The sequence below is a fragment of the Cotesia glomerata genome, linkage group LG1, assembly GCF_020080835.1.
Source record: "Cotesia glomerata isolate CgM1 linkage group LG1, MPM_Cglom_v2.3, whole genome shotgun sequence".
NCBI lineage: Eukaryota > Metazoa > Arthropoda > Insecta > Hymenoptera > Braconidae > Cotesia > Cotesia glomerata.
In genome coordinates this window covers 30,397,490-30,422,864 of record NC_058158.1, presented here as the reverse complement: position 1 = coordinate 30,422,864, position 25,375 = coordinate 30,397,490, and the positions used below count along the sequence as shown (strand labels likewise).

At 29.6% G+C, this 25,375-nt stretch overlaps 5 protein-coding genes across 12 annotated transcripts in view; 3 read left to right on the top strand and 2 right to left on the bottom strand.

The window, feature by feature from the left end:
• The window catches only part of LOC123275331 (calcium uniporter protein, mitochondrial), a 41,172-nt gene extending 37,166 nt beyond the window's left edge, over positions 1-4,006 (top strand). The window contains exons 3-7 of the mRNA XM_044743407.1: positions 347-517; positions 638-756; positions 906-1,052; positions 1,142-1,345; positions 1,480-4,006. Of these exons, the coding sequence (XP_044599342.1) occupies positions 347-517; positions 638-756; positions 906-1,052; positions 1,142-1,345; positions 1,480-1,764 (926 nt within the window). The 3' untranslated portion in view covers positions 1,765-4,006. The remainder of the gene's footprint in view (positions 1-346; positions 518-637; positions 757-905; positions 1,053-1,141; positions 1,346-1,479) is intronic.
• A 1,433-nt stretch (positions 4,007-5,439) lies between these two features.
• Positions 5,440-12,856, top strand: LOC123275434 (2-aminoethanethiol dioxygenase). The gene is made up of 2 exons (XM_044743567.1): positions 5,440-6,001; positions 11,789-12,856. Exons 1-2 carry the CDS (start codon positions 5,690-5,692, stop codon positions 12,182-12,184), a joined length of 708 nt encoding a protein of 235 aa, XP_044599502.1. The 5' UTR covers positions 5,440-5,689; the 3' UTR covers positions 12,185-12,856.
• A 155-nt stretch (positions 12,857-13,011) lies between these two features.
• Positions 13,012-16,851, bottom strand: LOC123275432 (E3 ubiquitin-protein ligase MARCHF5-like). Of its 3 annotated transcripts, none has more exons than XM_044743559.1 (7): positions 16,582-16,851; positions 16,114-16,353; positions 15,864-16,026; positions 15,584-15,792; positions 14,239-14,557; positions 13,958-14,138; positions 13,012-13,878 (listed from the first exon to the last, which is right to left on the bottom strand). In XM_044743559.1, exons 2-7 carry the CDS (start codon positions 16,295-16,297, stop codon positions 13,723-13,725), a joined length of 1,212 nt encoding a protein of 403 aa, XP_044599494.1. In that variant the 5' UTR covers positions 16,298-16,353; positions 16,582-16,851; the 3' UTR covers positions 13,012-13,722. The 3 variants fall into 3 exon arrangements, with proteins under 3 accessions (XP_044599494.1, XP_044599492.1, XP_044599495.1); XM_044743557.1 differs by having other exon boundaries at positions 15,864-16,038; positions 16,582-16,847; XM_044743560.1 differs by having other exon boundaries at positions 13,958-14,123; positions 15,864-16,038; positions 16,582-16,843.
• A 237-nt stretch (positions 16,852-17,088) lies between these two features.
• LOC123275433 (cAMP-dependent protein kinase type I regulatory subunit) lies at positions 17,089-20,722 on the top strand. 6 transcript variants are annotated; one of them, XM_044743565.1, is made up of 7 exons: positions 17,089-17,237; positions 17,915-17,974; positions 18,032-18,275; positions 19,345-19,654; positions 19,845-20,111; positions 20,210-20,413; positions 20,485-20,722. In XM_044743565.1, exons 3-7 carry the CDS (start codon positions 18,111-18,113, stop codon positions 20,655-20,657), a joined length of 1,119 nt encoding a protein of 372 aa, XP_044599500.1. In that variant the 5' UTR covers positions 17,089-17,237; positions 17,915-17,974; positions 18,032-18,110; the 3' UTR covers positions 20,658-20,722. The 6 variants fall into 6 exon arrangements, with proteins under 6 accessions (XP_044599500.1, XP_044599498.1, XP_044599499.1 ...); XM_044743564.1 differs by having other exon boundaries at positions 17,094-17,392; XM_044743563.1 differs by having other exon boundaries at positions 17,915-18,275.
• Positions 20,723-23,273: 2,551 nt separating this feature from the next.
• Positions 23,274-25,238, bottom strand: LOC123275190 (phosphorylated adapter RNA export protein). The gene is made up of 4 exons (XM_044743142.1): positions 24,819-25,238; positions 24,114-24,720; positions 23,734-24,012; positions 23,274-23,651 (listed from the first exon to the last, which is right to left on the bottom strand). The coding sequence occupies exons 1-4, from the start codon at positions 24,867-24,869 to the stop codon at positions 23,389-23,391; spliced, it is 1,200 nt and encodes a 399-aa protein (XP_044599077.1). The 5' UTR covers positions 24,870-25,238; the 3' UTR covers positions 23,274-23,388.
• Positions 25,239-25,375: the final 137 nt, after the last annotated feature.

The window sequence follows — 25,375 nt, the reverse complement described above, 5'->3', positions numbered from 1 at the left end:
TCCAGTCTGTAGACTAACTTAATAATATTCCTTACCAGAAATATTGAGAAAATTCACCTTATTTTATTAATTTATTATTATTATTATTATTATTATTATTATTATTATGGCTAAAAATTAAAAGGCATTTAATAATTTTTAAGGTTTTTCTTACCAAAAAATTATAATAAAAAAATCTATAGAAGAAAAATTCGACTCATGTCGAAATTATAAAAAATTATGAATGCAAATTTTTGAAAATAATTTTTTAAATCTTAATTTATTAAATAAAAGTAATAGTATTATTTATTATAATATTTATTAATAAACATAAAATTAATTATTTATAATTAAAATATTTTTCAAGGTGTTACAATTGATTTCCATCGAGGGTTCCCGCGAATCACGGTACCTCTGCCATCACGAAAAGAAAAGTGCATCTTCAGCCTCAAACCAATAAGCCACACAGTGGGAGATTTTATTCACATGTTGAAAGCAGAAGACCGTGGAATAGACAGAGCATGTATTACGACATTAGGTATGGTCAATTTATCAAACTTTCAATCTTAAATATCATCTTTAAATTTTTATTGACTCATTTTTACATTTGTAATTATAATTAAATTAATCAATCACTAAAAATTTTTTTATTTTTCAGAGGGTCTCAGAATATCCAGTCACAACACGATAGAGTCACTTTTAGAGAGCGACTTTAGACTAGTCATCAACGACGTGACTTACGATGTCTCGCCACCTGAACAAGAAAAGTACACCATGGTAAGTTATTGTAATCGGCTATTCCTGACACATTCAAGTTTAGCATAAAAAGTTATCTTTCTAAACTGTACTTTCTTTTAAATCAATAGAAGAAATAAAATAAATAAAGAGTTTCAATATAATAAAATGAAATTTGAACTATATCATAGGAGACGATGCAAAAATTGTCGGACGTTCAAGTTACGGTGAGCCAACTGTACGAAACTCTCCAGTGTACCGAGCACAATTCGATTTTAGAAAGAGAAGTGATAGCTGAGCTGGAGCAGGTGATGTTGGAGCTGCAGCCACTGGAAGAAGTTTGTTGTTTTATTTTTAATTACTATCATTAAATATTTAAATGAACTATTTGGATAATTAATTAATTAATTTATGAATAAATTTATAGAAAAAAATGGAGCTAGAGGTGGCTGCTGAAAGACGAGCGAACCTTCACTCTTGGATAGGACTCGTTGCCATGGCTGTGCAGTTTGGAATCCTTGCAAGGTTGACCTGGTGGGAGTATTCGTGGGATATTATGGAGCCCGTGACCTACTTCGTAACATACGCTACGGGCATGCTCTGTTATATCTATTTCGTCGTAACAAGACAAGTGAGTGCATCTGCAATGACGATTGATCATCCACATGAGCATATAAACAGGATATATTATTTAAATTTATTTTATTTAGTAAAATATATATTTAATTTAAGTAGTAATTATATTTATTTTATTATTTATTTCAGGAGTACATGCTACCAGAAGTTATGAACAGACGGTACTTAAAAGCATTTCACAGACGAGCCAAAGCAGTGGGACTTGACTTAACCAGGTACAATATGCTCAAGGATCAGGCCTACGAGCTTGAAACAACTCTGAAAATAATTCGTGGTCCTTTGTGGAATCATAAGAACAAAGTCGAGCAAAAATTACGGCAAAAAATGAGATCAAGTAGCAGCAGCTCAAGCTCTAGTTCACGTTCTCGCTCACCAAGTTCAAGTCCTAGTCAAGAAAAAACTAAACCCACGTGAATTAAATAATTAAATATAAATCTTTCATGACGTAATTATTTAAATAATAATTATGACTAACGACTGGCTTTATTTATCTATTTTTTTAAAGCACCTACGATTTTATTATTGTAATTATTAATTATAATTATTATGTATGTTTGACGAACGCTCAATCCAGTAGACACTATACATCGAATAACATTTAGTAAATTTATTGATGATAATTGATAATGGAAGGAAAAATTTAAGGATCAATAACTATTATTGATAGAGTCCTCAATGGACTTTTGGTATCGATCGATAGAAACTTATTCTCCATAATTTGCGCATATCTCCAACAATCTCTTTTAAGTCTTTGTCTTTAAAATTGACCAAAAATATAATACTTAAATTAATTATTCCGCATTGTCTGTGGAATTAGTCTCACCCACGGGGCCATTAATAAATTACTTAACTCGCTAAATAAAATCGCTAAAAATGAAATTTCTTATTATTAATCAATCAATTCAATATATTATTGTCATCATCAATATTAGTCATATTATTTTTATTATCGTTGAAATAGTTTTAAATGTGATTTAAATGTACTTTGATAAATATGATCTTCCACAAGTTAATAACGATTATCATTTATACTTCAAGCATTATTATACTGATTTTATGTTCATATTGTATAGGTGTTGGTTATAAGCATAGTCGTTATATTTAAACTTCAATTACAATTTTGAAATATTAATTTGAAAAATAGTTTTCAAATGAAAAAAAAAAAAAAAAAAAAAAAATAATAATTTGTAAATAAGTATGGTTATTATGAAATCATGTTCAAGTAAAATATTTTTAATTTATTCTTAATTGTAATTATTATTATTATTCTGATAAATATTGTGTTTGACGTCATAAATTGTTGTGCCAATTTTCGTGGTTGCTCTAGTCGAATTTTGATATTATTTTCTACCTCGAAATAATAACCTCGTATATGTTATTGATGTCATCATAACGAATAGAAGCTCTAATAGAGATATTAAAGGATTAAAATTGATGCTCTATTAATCAGTAAGAAAAAACATCAACGCTTATCAATTATTACTGTATACAGAATCAGTGTTTTCTTTTTAATTATTAATGATCTTTAGTTTATAGCCTTCTAACATACACTTGTCATAATCATAATTAAATATCTAACTATAGATTTATAAATTTTGTTGTTAATATTTTAAACTTAAAATTGTTAAAAAAAAAGTCCTATACTATTCTGAAATTTTTTCTTCATCATATATTATTATACTATAGAAATATCTTTCACATTTTATCCGTCCGCGTATAGATACGTGATCTAAAACCGGCATAATTAGACAAGCACAATGCTTTTGCACAAATAAGAAAATTAAAAATAACTATATTAAAAACTTAAAAATATATTGGTATGATTTTTCTAGTTACAAATTTATGTCTTCTGTAAAAATTTAAATTTAAATAAAATTTTAAGCAGATAATAGGTAATCAATTTTAATAAATCATTACAATTCATGACTCATTTACGCACTTAGTCTCGCACTCAACTTGAACTTTTATGTAGGGTTAATAGTTATATAAATTTCACCGTAATCAAATAATTATACAATTATAAAATAAAAAATTATAATGACAGAAGAAAAACACTTACAATGTACATTAAAATATTTATTTAATATGCATCGCACAATCTTCACGCGTTCATTTATATTTGTATTTGTGAGTAAAAATAAAACAATTATTAAGTATGTTAAGTAAAAAAAGAAATTGTTTCAGCTGTTAATCATTGTAATTAATGTATTAAGTTGTAAATTGTATTTATATTTTTGCTATATGTGTATTTTTCAGTTAGAATATTAAATAGAAAAAAAAATGAAAAATTAATTGAACGAAAAAATATGAATATTGTTCAACTGAAATCTGTTATTGTAAAATATGACATTATAGTTAATCGATAATTGAATACTTGATAAATCAATCGGAGGATATAATAATTAATTAATAAATGCACATATTTTGGTGCCAATACTACTAATTAAATTCCATTAATTTTTTATTAAAAGTTTATTTTCAAATAAATGTTTTCCAATAGTCAAAATAAACTTATGGATATATGTAATAATTTTAAGTAAACAAAATGCAAATTACAATTGTAAATTAATATTAGTTGTATTGTTTTTAGTATTGCAAACACTCTATGCCACAGCTATTTTAACTCGAGCTTGTTTAAAAAATGCCTAATATAAAATTAAAAAAAAAAATAATTAAAAAAATAATTTTAGATAATCAAATTGTTGTTATGTTTACAAATAAAATTATAAATTGTATGTAAATAAGTAAAAATAAATTAAGAAGACTAAAAGCTTCGTGATATTGTCAAATAAAAATAAATAAAGAAATTAAAATAAATGAATATTGAACTAACTATTTAGGTCTTAGATTGCGAAAGTACTATTATTAATTATTAAAAATGCTTTATAAATTATTACAGTTAGAAATAACAATAGTTATTCAATTAGTTATTAAAATTTTTAAATTATTCTGTATTCGACCCCTGTAAATGATTTTCAGCTTAAAAGGCTGACTATCTTTTATTTGAAAAATAAATTATTCCCTTTATAAATGAATTTAAAAAATAAATACATTAAATATATATTCAGTTAAACATCATAATTAATTTATTTGAAACCAATATTTTTTTAATCATGTACAAAAATAACGAAATTTTATCCATGCTTCATAATATCGGAAATAGCAGACATCCAACTCTTTGTATTTATAGAAAAAATCAAAAAAAAATATTCAGTTAGTTTTTGGATGTTTGCCATTTTCTGTATCATAAAATTTTTTTAAAAGATTATGAGTCAGTTTTATTATTAACACTTAATTTTGTGAGAAGAAAACTAAAGTATCTGCAATTTTTTTTTTTTTTTTTTTTTTTTAAATACAAAATTAGTTTATTCAACTGTGAATCTTAAATTTTTTTATTTTAACCATATTTGCTTATTTATATTAATATATTTATAATTTAACAGACAAATAATTTTCAACTAAAAAAATTTATTAGTCTTTTTTAATGAAAATTAATTTAGCAGATACTTAATAATTTTAAGAATTTTTCTAATAAATAAATTACTGCATAAAAAAAATAAAAAAAAATTGACATTTAGAAAATTTAACAAAATAAAAATGCAATTTTTTTAAAATAATTCTTTGGAACAAATTTTTTTTTCTCTAGTATTCCTGCTCATCTTTACATTGATTTTTTAATAATTCATGAATACGAGCACCTGTGACTATAATAAATATTTTAAAGTAAATACCTTATTAGCATGAATTTTACCAAACAGTATTAGGATTATTGAAAAATAAAAAATAAACATTTTATGAATGAAAATTTGTGACAGGTCTTAGTATTTTTCCCGCATAAAAATATAATTTTATGAATGCAAAAACTAGTAAGGTTCAATTCACCCGCTGACAAAAAAGTTACCACGCATGTCTTTATATTACACCTGCTGGAGCAGTCGAGTTGATTTGATTACATATGAATATCTACATAACAGTATAACCATACATATTATAATAATAAAGTTAACAGCTGTTTTAAATCATCTTCACTTGTAAATATATTGAGTAAATCGTTCAATAGAAGGGTTATAATAATAATAATAATAATAATAATAATAATAATAATAATAATAACAATCAGCCAAATATTATCAGACTAATCCTAATCAGTGTTTATTTAAAAAATAAAGATATCACCTTTGGTTTACTGATGTATCAACATACTAGTTCTAAACCAGCAAATATCAACATTGATACAAATTTTTTTCTCAAGTGTTCTCGAACAGCCAACTTGTTGATTAAATAATAATAATAATACATTTATAAATTATAAATCTATTTTAATAATAAAAATTGTTTGATGATAATTCGAATGATGTCTCGAATAGAGTTATTGTGGAAGCAAGCGCTAAAAACATTTACTGGATGTGAATCAGCAGGTTATAAAATGTGTAAAAATAATTTTGATAAACTCCACAGTATGATAAATGATATCAAGGCTGAGGATGTGGGTGTTGATAAACGAGTACTTGATCATGTTGAAAATGATGTTGCACCCATGTGCTGTATTGATATTTTTGAAAACAATGATATTACAATCGCTATTTTTTTATTGAAGCATGGGGAAACTTTACCTTTGCATAACCATCCTGGTATGCATGGCTTATTAAAGGTAATTTATTTATTTATTTTTAATATTATGGTACTGAAATCAGCAGACATCTGATGATTTTCAATTTTATTTAAAAAATATATTAATACTAAAAAAATATTTTATAAAACACTCATTCATAGCTTTCTAAAATTTTTATTCAAATTTGAAAAAATTATTTAAAAAAAATTTCACATGTATTTTTTTACTTGTAATTTAATTGATGAAAAAATCAAAAATTGTTAATCGTCGACTAATTTTAGTTTCATATTTTTGTTGCAATAAATTGTTTGTTGAGTAGTAAAATTCTAAAAATTGTCTGCTAGTTTTAGTATCATAAATCAGCAAGTACCTGATCATATTTTTTAATTTATTCGGCTAATAAATCAGTAGTAGTGGTAGTAGTAGTATTCTTTAGGCTCTGGGCATTTTCCCATTCGGCCGCTGTACTTGATGGTGGAGTAGTTGTGAGTTTGTAGTTCCTGGGGGTGATCGGTAGGTGTCTCGGTCTGTACGAATTTGAATTTAAATGTTGAGGTCACACTTCGTGAGGAAGTTACAGAGTATGTATGCTATTTTAGACGTAGGAGTGGCCAGGAGAGTGGTGATATCGGTTGGGACAGGATCACAAATTTTGACCAATATGTTGTTTAATGTTCTTCGTTGGTTTTGGTAGGTTGGGCATTCGAAGAAGATGTGGTTGAGGTCTTGTTCGGGGGATCCACATGGACACCCAGCTGAATCAATAAATTTCTTTCTGTGAAGGCTCGAGTTGAGGTTGTAATGGTTGAGGCGCATTCGGATAATTGTGGTGACGACTTTCCTAGGCAAATTATAGTGTGCGAACCAGGGTTTCTTTGTGATTTTATATATTTGTTCGAAGTATAGGACTCCCTTCGTCCTTCCTATTTCTTTGAGCTTTTCCTCCGTTGTCTTGATGGCTTTTTGTTTGCTGTTGTTAGCCAGATCTTTAAATGGAATTGGAGTGAAGGTTCGTCGTGCACTGGTCGTAGCCTCCTTAGCAAGTCTGTCCGCCGTTTCGTTTCCTGAGATGCCAGAGTGTCCAGGAATCCAGACCAGGTGTACTTGGAGTTGTTGTTGTTGTGCCTCGACCATTTTTGCGGCGATTTTGTAGGTAAGATTGGACCGTTGTTTGTTATCCTGCAGCTGTAGGAGTGATTGGAGCGTGTTTTTGGAGTCACTAAAAATCACTGTTCCTTCCTGCATCTCAAGTGCCAACTCAATCGCCTTGAGGATGGCTAGTGCTTCTGCCGTCGTTGCTGAAGCTTGTTGGTTGATTTTAAAGACTAGCTGAGTGTTGAGAGTGTCATTGTATATTGCTACTCCAACATGGGGCTCGTCAGGGCTTTTAGAGGCGTCCGTATAGACCTGCGTTAGATTTTTGTATTTTTCGTTAGTCATTTTCTCAAATGTTTCAATTGTCTCTCTTTGTGACATGTTTGTGACATGTTTGTCAACGTTGCTACAGTGGTGAGATCAATATTCAGAGGATGTTGGAAGACGGATTATGTGTGTGTGTATCGGGGATGTGCTATGCTTTAATAGATGATGTCATGCTGCGGGATGGTGTCGTGGTACGAACTGATTGCTGGAAATCTTTTGTATATATATTGTTTGGACTTGTTTTGAGTTAGACACTCGTCTAGGGTTCGGAGTATGTTTGTGACGGGATTGTTGGTGGTGCTCAAAGATTTCAGAGTGTAGCGGTCCGAGAGGTCCTTGAGCCGGATTTTTAGTGGGATTTCTCCGCCTTCCGCCATCATAGAATTGATCGGAGTTGATATACGGAGTCCCATGCACGTTCTTATGGCTTTGTTCTGTACTTTTTCTAGTTTTCTGAATAGTTTGCTGGAGATAGCGTTCATTATGTGACTCCCATACTCTATTTTAGTTCTAATCAACGCTCTATAAATATTGAGAAGAGTTGCTGGGCCAGCCCCCCCCCATTTGGTTCCGCATAGTGATTTGATGAGTGGGAAGACTTTGTTAATCTTCGCTAGGATGTTAGTGTAGTGGTCTTCGAATGTCAACTTTTGGTCAAGGGTAATCCCTAGGAACTTTGCAGAGGTTGTTGGCTTGACTTTCACGTCTTTTATGGTGAATGAGATATCTTGAAGATTATAATCATTATGAGTGAAAATGATTATTTTTGTCTTTTCAGGTGAGAGCTGGAGGTTTAATTTTTCTAAGTACGCGCTGTAGCTGTCGAGAGAAGCCTGTAGAGCGTCGATTGCGTATTGTAAATTTTCATTCCTACATCTGATTGCCTTGTCATCTGCAAATTCTGCGATTTTGCTGGAGCTATGGATATGTTTTCTACCATCCGCTGTGTATAGAGTGAATAATAGAGGGGCTGAAACTAGTCCTTGGCCCGCTCCAGAGTTAACCAGCTGTGATTCTGTTAAGCCATTATTAGTGACGAAGTAGAGTTTGCGTTGCTTGATTAGGTAATAAAAGAAGAGACAGTACGCAGTAGGAATGCCAGTGTTTACTAGGATCTGCAATAGTATGTCTGGGTTAACGTGGTCAAAGGCTCCTTTAATGTTCAAGAATGCGGTGGTGGTGTATTCGCCTGCAGCTAGTCCGGTGTATATGTCCCCAAACAACAACCGCTAGGTTGTCCGCGGTGCTCTTGCCCGTTCTGAAGCCAAATTGTGTGTCTGGAATCTTGTTATTGTGTTCTAGCCACCATGTAGTACGGTTAACCACTATCCTCTCCATCACCTTGAGGAAACAGGGTGCAAGAGTGATAGGTCTGAATTTACCTGTGTCTCCTTTGGGTAGAAGGTAAACCAGATGCTCTGTCCAGGCCGATGGATACTTGCTTCGTTTGATAAAGTTGTTGTAGTAGTCGAGAAGACGCGTTTTTAGACTCTCTGGCAATCGCTTTATAATTTAGAATTTCTTAGCTGATTTGGTCCAGCCCCGGGCTTGATCCAGATTTGCTGCGGTTGATGGCAGAGTAAAATCTTGCTTTTTTGGTTCAGCCGAGAGCTCTTGTCTTGGGAGTGTGTGCGGTGAGGTAAGTCTTCGATTTTTAAAGGCCTTGAATTTTTTCCAGATCACCGATATTGGGGTGGTGCCGTTGAGCGTTTCAGTGAATTCCTGCCAGGCTTTTTGTTTAGTTTGATAGAATATTTGTTTTGCTTTTGCTTCAGCCTGCTTATACTTCGCGTAACTTTCTACGGTTAATTGTCGCTTCATGATTTGGAGTGCTGCTTTCCTCTCTTCTAGGACTGCTGCGCAGTCGTAATTCCACCAGGGTGCTGGAGTACGGATTTTTCTGATGCCGGAATTGTCTCTTTGTGGTTGTGTTTGGTTTTGCTCGCTAATGTTGTTATGTGCCTTGTTCCCTGGCTTTGAGGCTTCTAGAAGGGAGTCTTTGATTGTTTTAATAAATTCATCATATGCTTCTATGGTTGATTCGGCCAGAGTGCTGTTAGTTTCTGCTTTTTGAGTGAGGATGTCTTCAAAGGCTTTCCAGTCAATATTTCTGAGTTTGAGTTTGTGTGAATAAGTTGTATGAGTCAGGAGCTACCCCGATACTGATGTGGATTGGGTAGTGATCACTTCTTCCTGGGTCATCGTGGACCGACCAATGTGAGAATGGTAGAAGCTCAGGTGAGATGATAGTAAGATTTACAGCTGATTGGTTTTCTTGGGGATTTGAGATTCTAGTGGGACTGCCGTTGTTAAGCAGGCATAACTCCGCTTCATGGATTGCTTCAGCTAGCTCTTTGCCTTGAGGTGAGTTTTTATGGCTGCCCCAAAGAGTGTGATGGGTGTTGAATTCACCTTCAATGAGGAGTGAACCGTTGTGGGGTTGTTTTAGTAGCGACTCCCATGTATTTTTTCGGATCCTGTGGTGGGGCGAGACGTACGTAGTTGCAAATATAATTGGACCTTGATTAGTGTTGATTTTTATAGCCAGAGTGTCGATTTGGTCTTCAATTTCGAAGAAGTCACTTAGGACTTCGAAACTTATGTTTGTTTTAACGGCGATTGCTAGGCCTTCGCCGTTGCTGTCTTGTCGATCCTTCCTTATAATGTTGTAATTGCTGATATAGAATGGCTCCTCTGGTTTGAGCCATGTTTCAGTGAGGAGAATAATGTCGTGGTCTCGGACCAGGTTCATAATTGTAATTTATTCTTTTTCCCCCCTTATGCTGCGTGCATTCCATTGTAAAATTGATGTTGTTATTTTTTTATTATGTCCTGTCATTATAATGTTGAGAGAAAGGTTGTGTTGGTGTTGTTTCTAAGTAAAGAATTTGGTAGTCTTGTTCTGATTCGCCTTCGTTTGTTGCCGGGGGAAGCAACATGTCGGGCTGTAGCTGCTGAGTCGCATCAATTACGACTTCGGAAAGGTTTTGTGCTGCTTGAGCGAAGTTCTGAATGATTCCTTGGTTCTGGGAAGCTGTGACGATTGGAGTTAGCTGCGTCATTATTGCGCTTATCTGTACTAGTAGGTTCTGCATTGTAGTTGCGAAATGTTCTCTTTGTGCCTGAAATATTTCGATTTGTTGTTGTTGATATTCTATTGTTTTCGCGATCGCTTCGTTGCACCGGCATTGGCATTTTTCCTGCATTTTTGCTGATTTTGGCCTGTTGATTTGCGTAGATGTCTGATTAGGTTGAGGATTCCATGCACTGGTGGCTTGTTTTGAACGCTTAATCTTAGGGTATTCTTGATTATTTTACGGACCTAGGTCGTTATCAGTATACATGAGGGTTTCATCTGATTCCTCGCCAGATTTATCGCCTTCTGTTTGCATAGTTATGTTGTTTTCAGTGTGCGATTCATTTCCATCAATGATTTTCTTCTTAGACTCAGTGGGGTTCATGCTGTCATTACTGTCGTGTGTACGGGATCTCTTTCGATCATTCTCAGAAATGGTTGTCTGCGTTGAATCTTCTGTGCTGTTGTTTTTGTGAGTGCTGAGTGGGATTTTTGTACTTGTAAGTTTATTGTTGTCTATTTTTTGATTGTTTTTTGTTTTTGACGATGGTTTAAATTTTAAAATTACTCGTGCATTGTCTGGAGTATTGATATTGCAGGGCCCTGTTCCGGGTCCGTTTGGTTTTATTTTTGGCGGCATTTTAGTGTCTCCGTTGTTTAGGGTATAAAACCCTGATTCAAATTTATATTTTAATTCTTTAGTTGTTTACTTGAATATTTCTCATTAAATTTTTAGACTAAAAATAAAATTTAAAAAATATATTTCTCAAGTTTAAAATATTCGAATAAAATTTTTAGGTTATTCCAAGTTCACTTTATTCTCTCACTGTTCATTCTCTCCATACTCTAGTCGGCTAATAAATTAGTACTAAAAAATACTAAAAAAAAATTGAGCATATAGTTTTTTTAAATTCCTACGTGTGGAATTTTTTTCAATTTTTTATAATAATTTTTTTGTTAAAAAATTGTCAGGTGTTACTTTTTAAATAATACTTTGTTTAAATATTACTTTTTAAATAAATAAATAAATTACTTATTGCTATAATTTTCATAAATAAGCAACATTCCTTTTTTTATATTCAAGGATAATGGCCAGTTAAATTTATTTATTTTCCATCAATATGATTCAGCATTTGATGATGTCAATATATTTAAATAAAAATTAATTTGAAAATGTCATAAGAGACAATTAGTTTTTTGACAATTTTAAGAAATCATCAGTCATGGTGATTTTGTCATTTTCGCTTAAGTCATAATATTTATTTTTTAAATAAATACAAATTATAAATTTATTAACAGAATTAAATATTTTTATTTTTTGGTTGCAGGTGATTTGTGGTACAGTTAAAATAAATAGTTTTACCCCATTTCAACTAACCGAAAATTTACCAAATAGCACAGAAGTAAATGCACTGAAACATCCGTCAAAAATAGTTGAAATAAATGATCCAGCATGTGTATTATTACCACACGACCAAAACTTGCATGAAATAACATGTGTTAAAGGCCCAGCAGCATTTCTAGATGTCTTGAGTCCACCTTATGAAGGAGTATCCAATCGAATGTGTACATTTTTCAAGCAAGTACCCAATTCAGCATCACCATCCTCGCCATCGTCGGAGTCGAAAGATAACTCACCGATAAAAGTAAAATTGATAGTCACAGATCAACCTCCGTGCTTCTACTCCACTAGTCTAAGATATCTTGGGCCTCCACTGAGGTGATCGTAATGAAAGTGTTGATATATCAATTATCCAAAGCATTTCCACTAAACCTTTGCAATATTCATACTTTTCTGACCCTTTAGATTTATTTAATAACTCTTTAGATTTTAAGTAAAGCTAAGTACAAAAACTTTAGCATCTACTTAATTAGCAATTAATTTACAACTAAATGACACTTTAAATAATAATTAATTTAATTTTTTACGTCAGTACTTTGTTATAGTACAAAAATTTAGCAATAAATATATAAATATAACACTTAAATTACTTAATCCTAAATAAAATAAAGTAACTGGCGTGATATAATTTTTTATAGCTTATACATTAGTGGTTATATTTTTACGAGTATGATTTATTTTTGTTATGGGCAGTAAAGTTTACAATTATTACACTTTATAAATCAATAGGAAGACATCAGAATCATTGAACTGTTTATATAAGTTTTAAATAATCCAAAATACATTTACCAAAGGTTTATCAGAAAAAAAAACTAATATTTAAAGTAGCAATTAAGTTATAACTATCATTCAAATTTTTTGATAAAATAATACCATTTATTAAAGTCTTAAAATATTCTAGGCCAATTGACCATTTAACGTGATAAAAAATTAAATAAATTTTAGTCACAAACTTGACACAGATGTAAATTTGTCTTTAATAATTTTATGTAAATAAATTTAGTGTAAATAAAATAAAATATTAAATATTAATAGTTAGCAATCAAATGTAATGATAACTAAATAAAAGTTAATAATTAAAAGTATTAATATTAGATGTCTTAAAAACGAAAATGCCTTATGAAAATAATAAATTAATATTTTCTCATGTGATGATAAAATAAATAATTTTATTAATAAACAAAGTTGAAATTACAAACATTCATTAATAATTATACATCAGCAATCCCGAGCACCCTTAATTAAAACTTTACACGTTAAATGATAAATTTTAGTTTTTTTCTTTTGTTCCAACTATTTTTATTATTTATAAACTATAATTGAACATATGATAATTTAAATAAGTTTATCCCATTTGATAAGAGTATTATTATAAGATTATAAATAATTGCTGTAGAGATGTAGAATTAAAACAATCAATAAACAATACAAAAAAAATATAATTTTAACTATTTATATATTGATATTTATAAATTATCAAATAGGGATAGAATTTATTCTACTATACCAGTGATAACTACAACTGTGATATTAACTATTGTGATTTGTTTATTTATTTTTTTTTTTTTTTAATCTATAACCTGTTTCTGCGGAGATAATAATTATAAAATGTTTATTTACAGCGTGATTTTCTTCGAATCCTTTGTTTCTTTTTTCTACAGTCGAAATATTCAAATTTCCACAAGTCCATATACATAATCTTCGTCTTGTCAAGATTTATTTTATACTACCAATTACCAATACAGCAACTCGTACATCGGAGGTTGACAGTTAGATACATAATATATATAACTCCATTTAACATGAATTCTATTTTTATTTATTTATTTATTCATTCATCATATTTTTAAAATAGTAAATTTACGTCTGACCATTTTCAGTATTCTGTCGTCGTCTGTACATAGCGACATTACTGTCCGTATAATCCAGTATGCGTCTTTGACATTGTCTCACATACTGTTGTTGCTTGTGATATATCTTAAATGCTCCTTTTATCGTAATAAATGCTACGCCGCCCTGTAAGTTAATTAAAAAACAAATTTTTTTAGAAAATAAATTCATTATTTTTTCAACATATAGTAAAATAATTACTTACAAGGATTGTACGTTGAAAATTAGAATTTATACTTTCGAAAAATATTTTACCACAAATACTAGCAATAGTAGGAAGTAAAAGAGCACCACAAATAATTCTCGTTGCACAAATCGGATCTCTCATTGGTGGTACATCTTGCGATTGAATTCGTTCTTCATCTGAATAACTAAAAATCAAAAATCTATTTAAATAAACTATAAATTTCAAAATCAGTATATGATTTCGATAGTTCAAATTAAAAAAATTTTTGATATAAATTCTTAGAAAAAAAAAATAAATACCTTTGAGGCAAAAAATGTCTAAGAACTGGAACCTTGCAAGCATATCTTCTGAGTAACCTCAAGGCTTGATCTTCCCATCGCAGCATTTTACCAAGGACAAGTATGATGGGGATTGTTGGCAACCCGACTAAAAGTACTAGAGGATCATACGACTCAAGAATAGATACAGCGTCTTTATAACCCACTACTTGCATCACCGTAACAGCTCCATATGTCACAGCAGTCCAATAAATGGAGCCTACTACTATACCAGCAGCAATAAACGGACACACTCGAAAAATTACACCGTCTATTGTATCCAACACTACGACTAAAGGACCTGAAATAAGAATAAAACATCAATTATATGTTATTGAAATATTACACTAAAATAAAGTTGATGATTGAAAATTTTTAGTTTACAAATTTTAATAAATTATTATTTTTAATCAACTATTTCAATATTTTAGAAGCAAAAATCCTAGGTGCCGCGACTAGATAACCGCGGAAAAAATAACCAAAGATAAATAAACCGTCGACAAAATAACCGAACGACAAAATATTATAATAAAAATTTTATTTTATCTTACTAATTTATTAATTTGAATGGTGTTTGAGAGAAATCTAAACAAGTTGTTAATATCGTAACTTAAAAAAATGTTTAAGATTATAAATATGCTGTTTTACTCTATTACATCTATTGACTTTGTAAAAACTAGACGAGGATGCTAATCATAAGAGTAACTATTGTTATTTTCATTTATTTTTGTTTTATATGTAAAATATTTGTATTAACTAAAAATTATTTTTTTTCATTTTTAGTTTGCCTGATGAAGCTGAAATAAATCAGCGAAACGTTGCAATTCTAATAATTTAATATCTTCATTTATTGTCCAAATTCTCAAGATTAAGTTATTTAAATATTATAATTTATTGATTTTATTGATGATGGAGATAATTCTCCTTTTGACCACAAATCCAAATGATTACAAAAATTACAAAAATTGCTGAGAATACATAAATTGAAAGAAATTAAAGTGATCATAATAATAATAATAATAATAATATTTTCGCATCAACACACATAAAATTTATGAAAAAAGGGCATAATTCGGTAAAAAGCTCATGTGTTGGCCTATTTTCTAATAAACACACACAAAAGCCATGAAAAAAGGGCACATCAAAATAACAAGCTTACTTGTTAATCTATTTTCGAGAGATTAATTATAAACTTTTATGATCTGGATATTTTGTCGTTTAGTTATTTTGTCCGCGGTTATTTTGTTTGTGATTTTTTTATTAAGGCGCTAAAATCCTGACTATTAGACAAGTTAAAAAAAATAATATCATTTTACAATTTACTTACCCATATGTGGATAAACAATAATATACTGTGTATTACATTGCGGACACGCAACATAAACCCCAGCTCTACCTTTCTGTTTTTCATCAACCCATCTCTGTATACATCCTTGATGGACCCATTTAGTAGTACCTCGGCAGTGACATGGCTTAACCCACGAAGCTGTTGCATCATCTTCATCAGTTGCAAAGCACACCCAACAATACCTTTTGCTGAATAAAAATCAATTCAATTGATGAAAAAATAAAAAATTAACAAACAAATAAAAATTTTATATGCTTACTCTTCGTCAGAACTTAATGTAGGCGCACTAGCAGACGTTTGATTGGGTGACGATGCTCCATCAGTAACATCACCCGAAGACTCATGCTCTGTTACGTTTGACGTTGAATTAAACGTCGGCTCATCTTCTGAAGACATTGTTGCAGCGTGTGTGTCTGAGGGTTCTTCAAAGGTCGCTAATAATTACTCAGTATTCAATTAAAATTGAACATATAAAATTTTAATTGAGTTAAATAAATCCGACTAATTACCATTTGTCGAATAACTACTCGATGGTTCTGATCTAAAGCTATTACTAAGCCCTCGTAATATTTCTATCCGGTATCTCGTGGAACGTGATCCAGCTGTTGCTCCAGTGGTTTCAGTACGTAGTGCTCGTCCTCGATTGTCTCTGCTCTCTAGACCATTTGATAACGTTGAACTATCTTCGGACATAGTATCTTTTGTCACTAGAAATTATTCTAATATTTTCTCTGATGAGTTGTCATTGCCTGCAACATGATTAGTGAATTTAAAATGAATATTCAAATTAATCGATGAAAAATAATTAAATTTCATAAGTGAAATAATTACATCATTAAATTTTTTTAATCAGCTTAATAAGAGTCATATTATGTTATATAGTTAATTAGATTTCAATTATACAATGCGCAAGTAATGTATCCAATAGTAATAATAATAAAAATAAAACTAATACTTCACATATGTAACGTACATACCTTATTGTGTATATACTTGGCGATATTTTTCAATGCGCAAAAATTTATAATGATGATCAGGCGTTAGATATTAACTCTAGTTGCAGCATTCGATTTCGTTGCATTTAATTGTTAAACATTAATTGTAATTTTATATTACAAACACTTTTCAAATAAATAAAATAAATATTATCTGAATTTTGATAAATAGAAATTCATACACGCCAAGCAAGATTTGTCGGGGTAAAAAAAATTTTTTTAACTTTTTTTTATATATTAGTATGCATAGTGAAGTTTGCAATTTATCAGTATATACAACTCTAGTGCTTGAAGTTAACTGCATGGCTGCAACAATTGCTTATACGCATGCGTTGTATTATTACGAACTTGTATCGATAATTTACCGATTATTTTATCTGTATAACAATAACAACTGAGTCTTATACTACCGTGCATCGATAAAAACCTCTAGGGACATTGAGCTGTCATTGTAAATAATTATTTTTTAACAGTTGGCTCAACTCGCTATTATTGATCTTGACATTTTATTTTACACATTGTTTCATATCTTTACTTCGAGAATGAAAATGACAAATACCTAACATTAAAATAAGACTATATAAATAAAGAAAATAGTCTTGCGTGTGTAGAAAAATAGTAAACATTAATCGTGATTGGTAAGTCTTGCCAAACGATAACGACGATAGGTTCATTAAACGATCTCATTGATAAATAAAATTATAACAATTGACAAACTCATTAAATGTCGTTTTATATATTACACACTTACGTAGTATGTAAAGTAAATACATACATGAGTTTATATGTGACAGTAAGTTCGTACGAGTAAACATTGTATATTTTTTATTGTATGTGGATTATTTTTTTCTATGCCTAACGGTTTGGAGTTTACATTAGTTAATAACTAACAAAATAGGTATATCCAAGTACACATGCACTAAGTCATCAAACAAGTGTACGTAATATGGATTTGTCAATAACATGTTTGTAAACCCATTTTTTATTTTTATGAATAGTTAATTAATATTTGAAACAACATAAATAAATAATTAGCAATTTGTAATAAAATAATAATTAAAAAAAAATGAATTGGGTGGATTTATAATGACTCTACACAGACATAATTCAATAACATTGTGTAAATTTAAACATTGCATCTAACATTTTTTGTGGAAATTCATTAAAATATAGAGATTGGGAGTGAAGTGTATTGAAATATTCAAAAGTTTCATCTTGTATTTTATATTATTATTATTATTAATTATTATCATATAAGTGATAATTTTAAAAATAAGTACAATTAATTTGCATATTTATTTATTTAATGTTTTAGTGATATTTATATGAAAATTTAAGAATATACTTGGTGGATCTTTGGTTTCATATTATTGGAGTACGTATATATAATATACAATAGAACTGGAAATATAATAATTAAATGTGGTAACAGGTGTAATCAGACCTCATCAGGTGTATTATCATAGTACTAGTGTATTGAGAAGTAGATAGTTGGTGTTGGTGATTAAAATATGGCTGCCAATCTCGAAGAGGAGCAGAGTTTACGCGAATGTGAAGAATACGTCCAACGACATAACATTCAGCAGGTTCTTAAGGACTGTATTGTTCAATTGTGTGTGGGGAGACCTCAAAATCCGATACCGTTCCTGCGTGAATACTTTCAGAAACTTGAGAGGGTGAGATTTTTTTTTTCCATTTTATTATTTTTATTTACTTTTACTCATTGAATTTTTAATTTGTTTCAGTTACACTTTTAGAAATTACTATCACTTGTTTTAAATATTTAATAATTAATATTAGTACTAATCAGCGAGCTTAGCGAAGATTTATCGAGATAATCAAGAACTTAATGTTGCATTAATATTGACGTTGGCAAAGAGTAAAATAAAATGCACGTGCGCGTGTCACGTACTCATACTATTACTTATCTCTGTCATCATCGCCATCACAACCACCATCACCATCGTGCATTCTTTACTTGCTATATAGTAACAATTGTGTACATATAATACACTTAGCTGTGATGTGGTTTTCAAGCATACGTATAGATAGACGCAGTATGTCATATGTCATGCAGAGGTGGATTATGATCATTATGATACACCAGGACTGAGTGTATCGTTTATGAGAGCAGCTAGAGGGTTTTACGGTTATTGTGTGTAGAATTCTCGTAGGGGATTGACGGTCTAATCTTAGAATATGCTCAAAATATAACGAGTGACATGTTATATTAGCCAACAGCTACAATATCACACAAACAGAGAGGAGGGAGAAGAAGTAGTCGTGTGCTTTTAACGTAATAACATGAAAATATGGAAACTCGATTTCATATTTTTGCCTCTTCAGTATTCTACTGCGTACGCGAGAAACAGTTTCATTATTAGTATACTAAATATTATCGCAAAAATAATAATAGAGTTTTTAAACAAATTACATTTTTTATTGATGTTCTTTTAATCATAACAATTAGTGTTTTATAGATACACACACGCATAAGTCACTTACTCAATTAAACTTTGTTCCAGTTAATTCAATTTCTCCTCTGTGTATACTACTTTTATTTAATTAGTGAATCGTGTTACTGGCATATACTCGTGTTTCATTGGCATTTTCTTACCTTAATATTTCCATATTTATTTATTTAATTGTTGATTATAATGACAGAGGTATTATTAATTAAATATGTTAAATTTATCAAGTAAATTAATATTTAATTAAATTTTCTTTTTGTGTGGATCAATATAGGAACAAGCGCATGATGCAAAACAACAGATTGCGGCAAGCCCCGAGGACATTGAGGATCTTCCCGCGGGTCAGCAAGGTCCTCAAGTACCGCGGCGTCGAGGTGGTATATCTGCCGAGCCAGTGTCTGAGGAAGATGCGACGAGTTACGTCAAAAAAGTTGTGCCCAAGGACTACAAAACTATGGCTGCATTGAGTAAAGCCATTGCCAAAAATGTTTTATTCGCACACTTAGATGAAAATGAAAGATCTGATATTTTTGACGCTATGTTCCCTGTTACTTTTCTACCTGGAGAACTGATTATTCGCCAGGGTAAATACATTTATATTTAATTCACCTAGATTATTTTAAATAATATTATTTTTTTATAAAAAAAAAATAAAAAACAATATGACCCGACTAACGCTAAATGCAACAGCTAGTAGTCAATAATTATTTATATGGAAGATGACCTTTTAATTTTATATAAGATGATAATTTAATTTTGTTTTCTCATACACAGGCGATGAAGGAGATAATTTTTATGTTATTGATCAAGGAGAAGTTGAAATATTTGTTAATGGAGAATTGGTAACTACAATCGGTGAGGGTGGTAGCTTTGGCGAATTGGCGTTGATCTATGGGACTCCACGTGCTGCAACAGTACGTGCTAAGACGGATGTCAAACTCTGGGGTATTGATCGTGATTCTTATCGACGTATTCTCATGGGCTCTACAATTAGAAAAAGAAAAATGTATGAAGAGTTTTTATCCAGAGTATCCATTCTCGGTAAGATTTAAAAATAATTTATTATTAATTATGATATTTTTTTTCGGTCAAGTTTAATATTAATAATTATACTCGGGTTTGGTTTGTTTTAATTTTAGAGTCACTTGATAAATGGGAGCGGTTAACGGTAGCAGATGCCCTTGAACCAGTTGTTTTTGAAGACGGTGAAACAATTGTAAGACAAGGAGAACCTGGAGAAGACTTTTATATTATTGTCGAAGGGACAGCTGTGGTGCTTCAGCAACGTAGCGAAGGAGAAGAACCAACAGAAGTTGGAAGACTTGGTCCATCCGATTACTTTGGTAAATTATTTGTAATTACAATTATAATTTATTAGAACGAGTTAAATAATTGAATTATTTTTTCCGTGTAGGTGAAATTGCATTACTGCTGGACAGGCCACGTGCAGCAACGGTGGTAGCTCGTGGTCCATTGAAATGCGTTAAACTTGATAGAGCACGCTTCGAGCGGGTCTTGGGGCCGTGCGCAGACATTCTCAAACGGAACATCACTCAGTATAATAGCTTTGTTTCACTATCTGTGTGAATTATGCATGAAATTTGAATGTTATATGCTAATACTAAAAATAAATCTTAATTCGTTTATCGTAATTTTTATCAATTCTTATTTTGTTATTATTATTTCATATTTATTTACATTGTACTGGAAATTGGTACACAAATACACTGTTATGTTATTTTTATATAATTAATAATCATTATAAGTTAATAGCTATGGAAATTATTGATATGTTTAATAATCGTAGTAATATTAATATGTAACACGATTGCTCTTATATTGAGCTACTTGATTAATAAATTGATTTTTAATGATCATTTGTGAGCAAATAATATTGAGATTAACGTATTACATTTTCAATTTGGTTGGAGTTAAAAAATTTTTATCATACAAATCACTCAAATTTATTTTTAATTACTAAGCTATCGTTTACTAAATTCAAAACTCGTCAGATTTTAATATTCCGGCTTAAAAATCTAAAGAATTATGATTTTTAATTAACCAATCGACATGTTTAATTAAAATGAATACTTACTTTGCTTGTAATTTTGTTTTCTGTATTTAAATTCAATACAACAAAAATTTCGATTTAAATTTATGTACCAAGTTCTGAGTTATTGAGAAGATAACACGTTTGCTGCGGCTACTTCTGTAGGTATTTCTGGTAAATAATTTTGATAGTAATCATCAAATACAGAAAACCAGCCTCGCAAAAGTTAGGACGTCCCTACTTTATTTATTATTCCAAACTCTTACTCGACGAGTTTATTTGGCTGGGAACAATACTATGGAAGAAATAGAGGATAAGCAACCATTTAAACTGTTTTCAATGACTTGAAATGTTGCTGATAAATTAAAAAAATATAATTTGAGAAAATTTTGCTTCTTCAAGTGGATGCACCCAGACTCCATAAAACAAGGTGAGATAACTTTGATTGTTCTTCTACTTTTTTTTGTATAATAATGAAAGAGATAAAGGGTTTAATATATTAAAATTACATTTTTACAGTGAAGATTTTTCACCTTTGTCAATTTGCGATTCATTAAAAATATAATTTAAAAAATAGCCCATCGTAATGTCCTTTTTATAAATTATCAGGAATTAATAAATATTTATTTGGAACTATTTAAAATTAATAAGCATATCCTACTCGTACTTATAATAGGTACTTTATGTATATGAATAAAAGATGACATTTATTTGCACCGTGACTTAAGGACAGAACAAGGTATGTTTTTGTTATCGTTTATATTTAAATGTATTTACTATTATTCTATGTATTTCTATATACTGTTTAATCGTTTACAGCTGAAAGTACGTTATTTATTATCTTACATCAGGAAGATCTGATAAACTAAAGAAGAACATTTCAAAGAATGATATTTTTACACTGAAGAAAAAAACCTTCGCTTCGTCGCTTAGCTTTAGAATTCAGTTCAACTTATAAAAATTTATCATGAATAAATATTTATGATTAGATCCTATATACACTCTTGAATTTTACTAATGATACATTTTTTTTTATTTTATAATTTTTAATTGATTATAACATTGTATCTTGTATCTCTTAATTTTATTTCTTCTTAGTATTGTTTCAACGTAATTAATAGTATGTCTAGTTTTACTTTAGCCCTATTTTTGTAATCATTATTATCATTATTATAAACCTACTCTATAGATAAAAATTTATAAAATGAAAATTTTGGTATTGCATTTCATAGCAACCTGGGTTTTGGTAATACTTGAAAATCATACATTCATTCTACACATTGTATGAAATAAAATAAAATTAATTAATTTCAATTTAAATAAAATAGTTTTCAAAAGCAACTGAATTTTATTTGTAAAAAATTTGAATAAATAGTTTTTTAAATAGTCAATTAATAAATGGAATATGGTAAGTAAAAATTGACAAGAATATTTGACAACTAATATGAATTTTTATTAGTGAATAATACTAAAAAAAAAAACATTCAAATTAGTGAATCCGTTATAAAAATATTAATTAATAAAAAATTGTAAGGGTTATTTCAGTTCAATTTTTTATTTTATTAAATAATTATAAATATTGAAAAACATTGATTTATTAAAAGTTATAACGATTTTATTAATTGAATTACTAGCTAGGAATAGTAATTTAAATAATGAACCAAAAATCAATTTTAATTTTTTGCCATCAATCAAAGAAGTAAGAAGCTACCAATTCTTAAAGATATTACTTAACAAAATTAATATGTTAAAAATACTTATTACATTATTACAAAACTATTGTTTCTTAAAATAAAATTTAAAGTTTTATATAATTATAACTTATAACTAATTAAAATTAAGAAAAAGTAAGACAAAAGATTTATGTCAATGCTTTAACATTCTAACTACTTAATAGTAAAACCAGTATTATTTTTGTTCTTTCTATTATTCTTTATAATTTCCGAATGGTTAAACTATAAATTTAAAAACTTAAATTCTGTTGAATATTATTTAAAAAAATATATTCAATAATATGAAAAATTGTTGAACCTCAATAATACTGGCACAAAGTTATTACTTAATAATTTTTACAGTTATCAGTTATCATATATTATAAACATATATAATATATAATTGTAATTACAAAAGAGTGAGAATGTTATAATTAAAAATATAAACTTTTCTTCAATTTAATAATAACAATCTCACAATAATATTCACGACCATATTTTTAAACAAGCGACAGATAATTAAACAGATGTTATTATAAATTGTGCGTGTATAACTTTAAAACATCTCCATAACATCAACATCTACACCAATATCAAGAAAGTCGTCGCTGTAATCTTGAACTCGTCTTTGATTGGGAGCACTATCGGAATGGTCAGGATCGTCAGTAGCTGGGCTTGGTGGAGGATTTGATACCGTATGTTCGGAATCTATTGGAAGTCTATCCATGCCTTCACCACGTCTTAATCTTGCTTCCTCAGCTATTTTCGTCGATAACTCGGCTCTTGTTAACAATGCTGGTAAATCCTTTTCTGAACCATCTTAATTTTTAAAATGAACAAATCATTAGTTTACTTACAACAATACCAATCATAAATGATAATATTTATATAAATTACTTACTTTCCAAACTTTTCATTAATTGATTAGATTTTTCTCGTAACCTAGCAGAATTAATTTTCTTTTTTGTATGATTAGCCTCTTTTTTATCTAATGAAAATATTTCGCGTATTTGTTCCTGAGGTATATGTTCATCATTTTTAACAAGATAAAAATAAACACCACCGGGTGTTCGTCTTCTTGATCCATTCATTATTAATAAGCCACCATCTTCTTCGATTTCTTTTGTTTTTTTATAAAACTCTATAGACTTTTCTTTACCAATAATATCAACTATTCGTTCTGAAATAACAAAAAAATTCAATTTATGAGCATAGATAATTAATTAATTTTCAATCATCATAAAATAAGATTTTAAAGAAAAATTAATAGAAAAAACTTACTAATAAGAGCATCCTTTTTTTCATTAAGCTTTTCAGCTATATCATTAGCAACCTCATCATCTGTTGACTCAATACTTGTCTGCAACTCTAAAATAGTTCTTACAGAACCTTTTTGATTATCAACATCCATTGAATTAGAGCGTTTACCAAGTCGGAGCTTGACATTACGTCTCTCAGTATGTGTTCTTTTATTACTTGTTCTGTAAGCCACTTCTTTATCCTCATCAGAACTCACGTTATTTGAATGTTTGTCATATCCATTCAAACGAAAGTGTCTCGGTATATCGTAGTTCTCAACACTTCTGCCTTGATGCAGTTTTCTCGTTACTCCACATGAAACCAAGTTCTCAGTCAGTGCTTCCTCTTGAACTTGTGTACACCATATTTTATACTTATTTGGTATTTGGGACGAATCAACCTTACGTCTACGTGCTTTCAATTTGGGTCTCTTTGTTTTAGCCAAATGAGAGTCTGAATCACTGGCAGAGTCTGCAGATCCATCAGTATCTTCACTGTCATCGCTGTAATTTGGCTCAATTATCGTTTTAGGATTAGACGTTGTCTGTGGCCTCTGGAGAATTGTGTAAGTATCAAAGGCATCATTCGGCTGTAAAAATTTATCATTTTTTAAGCAAAACAATTTTAAATAAATCAAACAAATTTTTTTTGAGGTTATTTAATTAAGAAATATAAATGTTATTTTACCTCATCATCAACAACCTCACCATCCTCTAGATCTAAAGGTTCAGTTTCCATTATAAATCAAAATTTTTTTTTATTCTAATTTATCACCTTAAACTATTTTTTTTTCTTTTCAATTGTTTTTTTTTTTGTTGTTCAAAAAATATTATAAAATGTGTAAATTTGAAACCGCTTTGGCAGGTGAAATGTTTTATGAACGAATACGCAATGACACCATATATACATTAAATATATCATGTAGTATATAAGTGTATATTTATTATTTATTAGTATAAGTGAGTACATGCATACAAATTTTGTGGTATGTGTAAGATTTCTAAAATCAACTACTTTAGCTATGTATGGTAATGAAATCTCCAAGTTGTATTTTTTCCTAACCTATTAAATTTGATTTTTCTCCGCTTATTACATTTTAAGAATAAAAAAAAATCGATTATTGTGATCATAGAGAAAAAGAGTAAATATAATTTATGTACTCAAATTAATTTATGTGTTCGTACACCAAATAAACAAACTTTTAAAAATAATTAAAAAAGTAAATCATCAGTTGTAAAGATAGT

What these genes read in the sequence shown, in the direction of transcription:
- LOC123275434 (XM_044743567.1), top strand. Translation starts at nt 5,690, where the DNA reads ATGATAATTCGAATGATGTCTCGAATAGAGTTATTGTGGAAGCAAGCG. An exon ending in GTATGCATGGCTTATTAAAG is followed by an intron (nt 6,002 to 11,788) that starts GTAATTTATTTA and finishes TTTTGGTTGCAG; the next exon opens with GTGATTTGTGGTACAGTTAA.
- LOC123275432 (XM_044743557.1), bottom strand. Translation starts at nt 16,297, where the DNA reads ATGTCCGAAGATAGTTCAACGTTATCAAATGGTCTAGAGAGCAGAGAC. An exon ending in GAGTAGTTATTCGACAAATG is followed by an intron (nt 16,039 to 16,113) that starts GTAATTAGTCGG and finishes AGTAATTATTAG; the next exon opens with CGACCTTTGAAGAACCCTCA. An exon ending in AGACATTTTTTGCCTCAAAG is followed by an intron (nt 14,139 to 14,238) that starts GTATTTATTTTT and finishes TTATTTAAATAG; the next exon opens with ATTTTTGATTTTTAGTTATT.
- LOC123275433 (XM_044743565.1), top strand. Translation starts at nt 18,111, where the DNA reads ATGGCTGCCAATCTCGAAGAGGAGCAGAGTTTACGCGAATGTGAAGAA. An exon ending in ATCCAGAGTATCCATTCTCG is followed by an intron (nt 20,112 to 20,209) that starts GTAAGATTTAAA and finishes TTTTAATTTTAG; the next exon opens with AGTCACTTGATAAATGGGAG. An exon ending in TGGTCCATCCGATTACTTTG is followed by an intron (nt 20,414 to 20,484) that starts GTAAATTATTTG and finishes TTTTCCGTGTAG; the next exon opens with GTGAAATTGCATTACTGCTG.
- LOC123275190 (XM_044743142.1), bottom strand. Translation starts at nt 24,869, where the DNA reads ATGGAAACTGAACCTTTAGATCTAGAGGATGGTGAGGTTGTTGATGAT. An exon ending in GTGAGGTTGTTGATGATGAG is followed by an intron (nt 24,721 to 24,818) that starts GTAAAATAACAT and finishes AAATTTTTACAG; the next exon opens with CCGAATGATGCCTTTGATAC. An exon ending in AAAAAAGGATGCTCTTATTA is followed by an intron (nt 24,013 to 24,113) that starts GTAAGTTTTTTC and finishes TTGTTATTTCAG; the next exon opens with AACGAATAGTTGATATTATT.